Here is a 9382-nt window from a genome sequence, read left to right as displayed (position 1 = left end):
ACTGAGCCACCCAGGCACCCCTGTTTTCTCTTTTTAGCCATAAAGTAGGTCAACTCACACTTACCAAATACTCATAGTATATTTAACTCCCTACACAGTACTTGCAAATAACTAAGAAAATTTTCAAGGTCTCAGGTATAAAAGTGGATAGGTGGGCAGACTAACACAACAGGAATTTAGTTAACGTAATTTATAGGCTGATTCATTTCTCTGCCATAAAGCAACCCAAAGTTTCCCTGCTATAAAATAGCACTTACAGAAATACACATTTGTAAAGGTCTTCTGAAGGACCAGTTTTTAGTACTGTAAGAAATGTGCACCATCGGTGGATAGAAAATTTGCACACACATACGTGTTCACCACTGTAGCACATCCACATGGCAAGGTCACCGTGCCGTCCGAGCGTCAGACACCTTCACAGCGAAAGGTTTAACCTCAGGCTGGACGCCAAGGAGAAGCTCATTCATTTATTCCAAATTCATGTAGTGGACTTTTGTTGTCAACCAAGATGAATTTCCTGAATTTACTCTCCACCTAAAATAACCAAAACAAAGGACACAATATGAGCCACCACAGATTTTCAAGAAAGTGTATGTCAAAGGATAGTGATCCCTAAAAGATGAAAAACAAGTGAGGTGAGCCCTGTGACCACCGCATCTCACTGCCTTGAAAGAGTTTGGAGGGAAACACAGGCAGAGCCCAGCAGACTCCCTAAGCTAAGTAGAAACAGTGACGAGTCCAAGGCAGCTAGAGTTCATAGACAAAAGTCCTGGAAAGAGCTTCCGAGAAAGGGGGAACTCTGAAGAGTTCTTGGGCCCTCCTCCAGTAATCGGCAGGATACTGATCAGCACATGAATATAAGGCAACCATGTGGAGCTTAGGAAGAAAGCACCCAAAAGGTTAGGGGAACAGCGCGCAATACCCCACACAGGGCTGGGAATGGCGCCTGTATGTATCTCTTGCCGGTTCTACTTCTCTAGTTGAACACACACAAATATATAGAAAGGAATTTGTTACAGGGGATGATCGGCTCATGTGACTGTAAGGGACCTTTAAGTAGCTTCCTTAGGACTGCATCTCTGCATCCGATGCAGGTAAGGGAAAGAAGAGAAGATCCAGGCAAGTCGGAACCCTACAAGCAACCACATGCTGGAATCGCACGAAGATGGCCTGACGCTCATGTCCCTTCTTGTTGCCTCTGAGCTTAGTGCGAGAGTAGACCCCAGAAGCTGAACCTTGTGTCCCACCCAGCATGGGGTTAGCGTACCAGTGTGGGTCCTCTGAGAGGCAGACACTGAGATGGGTTTAGATGCGCAGGATGTGTGGGGGAAAGAGGGAGGAGCCAAGAGGAGGTGACCCTGTGAAGGAGGAGGGAAGAAGGGTTGAATAAGAGACTCAGACCTCAGCCCAAGGTTAGGAAAGTTCACCCAGGCCAATGGAGAGTCCATGAGGAAAGATGCCCATCAGTTGAGTCCCACATCTGGAGAACAGCCCGCACCGGCACCCCTGTTGCACAGTCACCTGCTGGGAGCAGCGGGTGGGAAGTGTGGCCTCAGCAGTAAGCAAGGTAGAATTCAGAGCCCAGTGTCTGGGGCTGTTGGTCAATTATGCACGCTGAAGCAGGGAGTCTGAGTGGCGCATTATCACCCGCCTGCCACAGAAGGATGGATGAGGACCCAGGGTTCTAACCAGACAGTACATCTTCATAACTAGCAGATATAAAAAAGAGCTGCATAAAACCCACCATTGTCTTCGTGGTAGGCAAACTGCTGGGGATGCTGTCCACTACATCACGGTGTCTCCTTTATGAGGACCCAAGAGAAACATCTACTGTGGCTCAGGGCCAGGCAAAGTCATTCCTCCTGCACAACTGGTATGTTTTCATCCTGTAGACCTACAAATTTTCTCATTGATTTTCCCTTTGTCTTAACCAGTTAAGATCCAGACCTGGGGTCTAACTTTAGCTTTGGGGCTTTTATTTTTCAACCATTCTACCTTTTTTCTATTCTTTCCTGATTCCTTTAGTCAATATTCTTTTTCCCTGCAGGCGATCTATAATCCTTTCTGAAATAAGGCGGGATATAATCACGTTCAACTAGGCCAGTACCTTTTAGAACTAAAAAGAGTAGTTTTTAAATGCTTCAGTTTATTCCTTTTACTTTTATGGTAACTTTACATACAGGTCAACCCTTCTACTCTCAACCAGCCCTAATAGAAACAGTGAGCGACCCACGTGTGATTTTAAATTTTCTAGTAGCCACATCTTAAAAAGGAAAAGGAAATAAATGAAATGGAAACAATTTGAACCTTTGAAAGGCCAGTGTATACTTTATACTTAGAACATGTATGAATTTGGACCAGCCACACTACAAGTCCCGGCCCAGTGGCCACATGTGAAAAATGGTTCCTGTATTAGACAGTGTAAGCCTAAAACAGGCCTACCAATGACCAGAAAATCAGAAGAGTTTTTAAGATAATTGTATCTAACCTATGTGATTGCCTTTTATTAAAGATTTCTGGGGCACCTGGGTGGCGCAGTCGGTTAAGCGTCCGACTTCAGCCAGGTCGCGATCTCGCGGTCCGTGAGTTCGAGCCCCGCGTCAGGCTCTGGGCTGATGGCTCGGAGCCTGGAGCCTGTTTCCGATTCTGTGTCTCCCTCTCTCTCTGCCCCTCCCCCGTTCATGCTCTGTCTCTCTCTGTCCCAAAAAAAAATTAAAAAATGTTGAAAAAAAAAAAAAAAAGATTTCTGAGGTCCTGGGGGTCTCTGACACAACACTAGGAAGTAGAAAGGAGTTCTCCCAGGGGTAATGATCATGAAATCCCTAAGATACTGTGTGTGTGTGTGTGTGTGTGTGTGTGTGTGTGTTTAACTTCTCTATGTATCTTTGTTATTTTATTCTTCACTAAACCACCATTGTCTCCTGCTGAGAAACAATGTAATATAAAATGGCTAAGAAAGAAAACAGAAAGAGATATGCATTTTGTATGTCCTGTGCTTCATTACAGTAGTATTAAAAATTACTTTAAAACATGCTTACAGAGGTGTTAAAACCAAAGAACACAAACCATCATAGTTGTAATCAACAAATGGGCAACCAAAAAAAATGCCTGATTCTCCTTGTTTTGGAACCAGCTCTAAAACCTTATACCTAAGTTTGGATTTAAAAAGTATTATTCATTTACATCAAGATTGGAAGACCAAAATTGTAGTAAGATACCTGAGAGTTAAGAATTTGAATTTTTAAGGCAAATTATTTAACCTAGGAAAGCCTCCATTCCTACATCTTTTCAATAGTTATAACTAAATCACAGAATGGCTATGAAAATACGTAATAATATTACGTATAAGTCCAACAGACAAATAGTAAGCACTCAGTAAGTGGTACCCGTCATCATTAACTAGAAAAGATTATTAAAGCCAGGTATTCTTAACTTGGGGTCTACAAATACCTGGTCCATAGACAAAACTGCAGGGTTGTGGGGAATCCCAAAACGTGGATGGGGAAAAGAGATTACATCTACATTTTCGCTAACCTCTAAGCAAAATTCAGCATTTCCCAATTATGAATATTCACCACAATAGTATTAGAAGAACCTGTCTCTTTGCACTAATAGAAGTTACAGGTGTTTTCATGTTACATTTCTGATGTTACAGTTATGTCAAAATATCTTTTATCGTCTCTTGGAAATCTAGTTGTCGTTACACCTGGTGCTAGATCTTAATGCGTGAGTAAAGAAACAATACTATGTTATCAACGTTTGTTTTTAATTTCGAGAAGCGTAGTTTGCTTTGTAATCCTCAATGTTTTATTTTATGCGCTTAAAGCATTATTCTGAGAAGGGGTCCATGGGCCTCACAAGACGGCCATGGCACCAAAAAAAGGTTAAGAATCCCTACATTTTAGTCTCTCTCTTTCCTTCCAGAAAGCCAACCAAGTTGGACAATTGAGCCCCCTGCCTGGGTGAGCCCATTCCCAAAGTCTCAGGTTTGTTTTCTGTCCGTAGCTCGCTGGAAACGATATTACAGTCCTGGAACCCGACTCTGTTATCAGTCAATTTGCCAAGCTCGCCTTCCATTTACACCCGGCACCTGTCCTGTTCAAGGTCCTGTGTCCCAAGCTGACAGGCTGCTTTTCTGGTACGTTCGGATGACACAGCCCTGGCCCCCGCTGGACGCCGGGCCCCTGGTGAAGCGGGGCAGTGAGTGTGCAGCATGGTCCAGGCCCAGTAGCATCTGCGTGTCCTGGCAGTTTGTCACATTTGCCAATTTGCTGGCTCTCGGGGAACACCGCAGCCCTGAAACGCACCCGGGGCTATCGATCCGTGTTTTATCAAGCCCTCCGGGAGATGCACGCTGGACTTGGACAACCACCCGTAGGGAACGGGAGGGCGGCCCCACCCGGGGCGAGGGTGGGGGTGGGGGTGGCGGAGGAGCTCTCTCGCCTCCAACCTCGGAGCTGGCTCCCACAGCTGCGGACCAGGGACTGGGGGTCGGAGTCGCGGGACGGAATTGCGACGCAAGAGGCGCTGAGCGGCGGCCGACGAGTCCCAAACCAGGGCCGGGGTGCTTGTTTTGCTCCTGCACCCCGATTTTACTTACATTCCCCCGAGCCTCGACGGTGAGTGATGGAGACTGTGCACCCAGCACCGACCCCTCGGCGCCGCAGCTGCACGGCGAGAGAAGGGGAGTCAGGGAGAGCGAGCGAGGCACGGGGTGCACAGCCCCCCCCCACCCCTCCCCGAACCCCGCGGGCTCTGCCCCGACGGCGCCGAAGCCCCCGGTACCCTCCCGGCCCGGCCGCCGGCGCTGGAGGGCTTGCTCCCTGCCGGGAGTTGCGGTCCCGGAAGCCCGCCGGCCCCGGGCTGGACGGGCTCTGCCGCCTCGAGAAAACTACAAGTCCCAGGATGCCCGGCGCGGGCGGGTCACGAGGGAGGGGCGGCGGGCGCGGCTAAATAGCCTCCGTCGGCCATTTTGTGGGAGAAGCCACAGCGCCGCCTCTTCTCTCGCGTCCTCGCCTCCGTGGCCGCCGCCTCTTCCTCCGCCTCCTCCTTCGCCTCTTCCTGCCTCCTCCCGGCTTCCGCCGCCGCCGCCGCTGCTCCAGCCGAGTCGCAACCCCGGGGCGAAGCGTCTCCTTAGTTATTTACGTTTTTCTCGCCACTGCAGCCTCCAGACTCGGTGATCCGGGCGGGCCCCGCAGCAATTTTATCCCCTCACCGGCCTCACACTAGTGTCGCATGTCCACTATCCAGAACCTCCAATCTTTCGGTAAGATCCGGCCGCCGCCCCCTGCCCGCTGCCCCCCGCGCGCCTGCCGGCCCGCCCTCGGCGGGGCCGCCGGCCGCCCCGCAGCCCCGAGGACCACCCCACCCCGCCCCCCGCCGCCCTCCCCGCACCCCGAGTGGGGCTTTGTCTCGGCGCCCAGAAAATGGCGACTGGGCCCCTGGCGACCCCCTCCCCGAGGACGGCCGCAGCCGCCGGGACCCCCCCCCCCCCCCCCCGCGGAGCCCCGGGCCCTGCCCCCGCCGCGCCCGGACCTGCCCTTCCGCTCGCGGGGCGCCGCGGGGCCGGGACCCCCGGGGATCGGCGTCCTTCGGCTCCGGTCGGAGCCGATGCCCAGCGGCTCCGGCGGGCGTCGGGCTGGAGACGCGGGTCGTGGCCTCCGATGGGTCACGGGCCCGCGGTCCAGCTTCCCCGGCGGGGCGCAGTAATCTGTAAAATGACGCCTTTGGGGAGACCCGTGCTCGTGCTTGTGCGTGGACGTGGGTAGCTTTCTCCGTTTCGCTGCTTGCAGACGCAGCCGCGGTTAAGTGCTTGGGGTGGGCACGTTCGAGTGCCTCTGTTGTCATCAGAATGGGGGCGAGATGACGCACGTCTTTATCGTAGCTGTAAAATCGTGTTTTTGAAATCCCCCCCCCCCCGTTAGAGGACGACGCTCCCCGAGAAGTCTGCCTGGAATAGCGTTTTCTGTTCGGATGTCGGGGGGCGTCGGCCGTTCAAACGTGCCTCTTTCTGCGAGAGCACCTTGCCGAGAGCACCTTGCCGGGGGGTTTTGGTAATGCCCCACCCCCATCACCGCCCCGTCCCCACCCGCAAAAACAGCAGAGGCACTAGAACCTTCTTTGGCGCTGGCCTGGATCGTAGTGGGCCGTACACCGGGGAATCACTTTCTGGAAGGTAATTCTTCCGCTTTGGCGTTTTTTGTGTGTGTCCCTTTGCAGACCCCTTTGCTGATGCAACTAAGGGTGACGACTTACTCCCGGCAGGGACTGAGGATTACATTCATATAAGAATCCAGCAACGGAACGGCAGAAAGACACTGACTACTGTCCAGGGCATTGCAGATGATTATGACAAAAAGAAACTTGTGAAAGCTTTCAAAAAGGTAAAGGTGTTGGGAAGGAAAGGTTAAGCCACAGCTACTGATGCGCTTCCGAGCAGGACACCCTTACTCCACTCCAACGGTGTGGGCGAAAGCGATCCGGCTGGGGAAAGCCTGTTGGTTCTGGTAATTAACACCCAGGCATTTATGGGTGGCCTCCCATTTCGAACTGAGATGTGAATGGCTTTCAAAAGAAACGAAATGTGGAATACTCAGTTCTTGGTGTTCTAAGTAAAATCATTGCCCGTATGTTTCCTGCTGATTCACTTGCAAATCAATTTGGGAGTGTTGGGGAGACCAAACGTGTTTCCTAAACACGATCAGCTCTACTCAAATGGTATATTGGTCTTAATGGGCAAAGTGAAACCTCCTTGTTGTATCTGACTCCATTGTGTGACACATCTCCTTCTCCAGAAATTCGCCTGTAATGGTACTGTGATTGAGCATCCCGAGTACGGAGAGGTTATTCAGCTTCAAGGTGACCAAAGAAAAAACATTTGCCAGTTTCTCCTGGAGGTGAGTGATTGGGTGCTTTATGTACAAGCTTGAGATTGCTTCCAAAATTGTATTCAAGGACAAGGTGAATTATCTCCTACTTCGTTCAAAAAAAAAAAAATCACGTGAATGAGGTAAGTCCGTTAACAGAGAGAAATACAGTATCGGCACTTTAAAGGCAGCGGAACCGTTTTTGGTTTATTTTGTCATTCGAATGACGTGACCGTTCTTGTATCTGCACAGCCAGTTTTGGGGCACGTCAAGGTATGTCAGCGTCTACTGAATTGCTAACAGTAAACGCCACGAGGAACAGTGTTGCAACAGACTGTTAACCCTGATTGTTTTATCATCGGGGCTCCGCGTTTTCTTGGGGCTGAAGTCCTGCATCCCTCAGAGCGATTCTCTTACGTTTGTCTTGCAGGTTGGCATTGTCAAGGAGGAACAGCTTAAGGTTCATGGATTCTAAAACGAACCCGAAGACGTGGAGAATTTCTTGAGTGATTTTGTCCTCTAAACCCGGTGTGGCTGCCTCGTGAAATGACTCTCTGCAGTAAACGGACTTTTCATGTATTTAATCGTTCAAACTCCCATTCACACCTGCATGATTACAGAGAACATGGGGTATGTAGGCTGGTAACACACAAGAAAATTGCAGTAAGATGGTAACGAAACCCCGTATTCATCTTAACATGTTTCCAATGGAAAATATTTTGTTTTGAGTGTTTATTTGTTTATTGTTCAGCTTCTTTTTCACCTGATTAAATGCTTTTTTGTTGTATTAAACCATGTATGTTGCAGCTTGACAATAAAGAAACATCTCTGAATCCTTTTGTGAGCAGTCAGGCTCCCAAATCTAAGCAAGTAAATACGCAGGTTTTGTCTTTCAGAGTCGGAGTTCTCCTTCTGCAAGTGTTCTTTCTGCTTAGTTTTCACCTGCTGTTAAACCCAAAGCCGGAGGGGCACCTTTGTTATGTAACCTGTGTTCTTCCTTTACTGACTTACTGAAGAGAATGAGAACTGGAGTATAAGCTCAGCCAGAGGCAAGATTTATCAGAAGGTGGTGTTAAAGTTTGAAAATAGGAAGTACAGTTTAAATTCCCAGGTATTAGCACGTAGAATTCTGTGTGCTTTTATCGCTGTCACTGGACTACCCACATGAGTCTGTCCCCAAGTCCAGATGATACAGCAGGCTCCCGACCCCAAATAAGTTCAGTCACATGCGCTGTCCTGCAAGTGTTGGTGGCTGGTGTCGCTGTCCTGCAGACGGAAGACGAGGTGCAGATTATCTTGCCGGGAGTGCTGGGCATCGGGGTGCCCGCTCAGGGCTCCCGGGCCAGAAGATCCGTGTTCTTTCACTGCGTCTTGGCTTTGGTATGTGTTCCGCCACAGGAAGTGAGAGCCGTGGGTGATCTCGCAGGGGATTGGGGACGGTGTGAGAAATAGATTCGCAGCTCGAGTTCCACACTCCACTGTGGATGGTGGATGGTAATAATTTGCTCGGTTACATAAGCCATGCCCTTGAAACCATTTTGCCAAGATGCGTCCACAAATGTGTGTCCTCTCCGGCCTGATGATGATGTGAGAGATGTCTCACGTGGGCCACCAGTTCTGTACCAGCTGAACCTTTGCCCCTATTTTGAGGGGACTGCTTTTGGACAAGCAAAATGGGCCCCATAGTTGACCTTTTAAAGACACTAAGTGATAGACTCACTTTCTCACCCCATTACTACTTAAGATTGGTCCTATTAAGTGAGAATACCAGAAGACGGTGCCAGATTTAGCAAGCTCATTTCTGAAAATCAGTACAATTTGAACAAGAAGATTAAGCTGTTGAGCATTCTTCAGCTTCACTGAGCAATCCTCAGTTTTCTATCCGTAACATTTTACAACGATTCCGCCTCTAGTTGAGAGGTGCTGTGGAAACGGTTTATGAAAACGACAAAGCAGAAACCTGAGTTAACAGGTACGTTCCAGAGTTGCCTTTTCATTGTAGTGTATTTAAAGTCGAGTCAAACTATTGCCCAGGAGAGAATTGACTTAAAACTGAACACAGAAAGGGTGCCTGGGTGGCTCAGTCGGTTGAGTATCCAGCCTCTGCTCAGGTCGTGATCTTGCGGCTCGTGAGTTTGAGCCCCATGTCCAGCTGTGCTGACGGCTCAGAGCCTGGAGCCTGCTTCGGATTCTGTGTCTCCCTCTCTGTCTGCCCCTCCCCTGCTCATGCTCTGTCTCTCAGCAATAAATAAATGTTTAAAAAAAAAAAAAAAAAAAGGGAAGAGGGAAACTTCAGATGAAAAGGGACCTCATCTTGGCTCCCATAGGTAAGCTCTCCCATCGTCCATGCGTCAGGCCACTCCCACCGCATGGATCAAAAACCTTGAGCAAAACTGGATTTTTTTGAGGAGCACCTCTCTCGACCTCCCTTTAGCCTGTGAGCCCCAGATACCTGATTGGACTTCTCACCTGTAGGGCAATCCCCATCCTTAGAGCAAGAACAGATCATGTACCCT

The 9382-nt window shown here is 49.6% G+C and overlaps 1 protein-coding gene across 1 annotated transcript; it reads left to right on the top strand.

The window, feature by feature from the left end:
• Positions 1–4957: 4957 nt before the first annotated feature.
• Positions 4958–7699, top strand: EIF1B (eukaryotic translation initiation factor 1B). The gene is made up of 4 exons (XM_049628958.1): positions 4958–5266; positions 6220–6383; positions 6795–6896; positions 7297–7699. The coding sequence occupies exons 1-4, from the start codon at positions 5236–5238 to the stop codon at positions 7339–7341; spliced, it is 342 nt and encodes a 113-aa protein (XP_049484915.1). The 5' UTR covers positions 4958–5235; the 3' UTR covers positions 7342–7699.
• The last annotated feature ends 1683 nt before the right edge of the window (positions 7700–9382 follow it).

The sequence above is a fragment of the Panthera uncia genome, chromosome C2 (genome assembly GCF_023721935.1).
Source record: "Panthera uncia isolate 11264 chromosome C2, Puncia_PCG_1.0, whole genome shotgun sequence".
Taxonomy (NCBI): Eukaryota; Metazoa; Chordata; class Mammalia; order Carnivora; family Felidae; genus Panthera; species Panthera uncia.
This window is presented reverse-complemented; position numbering and strand designations above follow the sequence as displayed.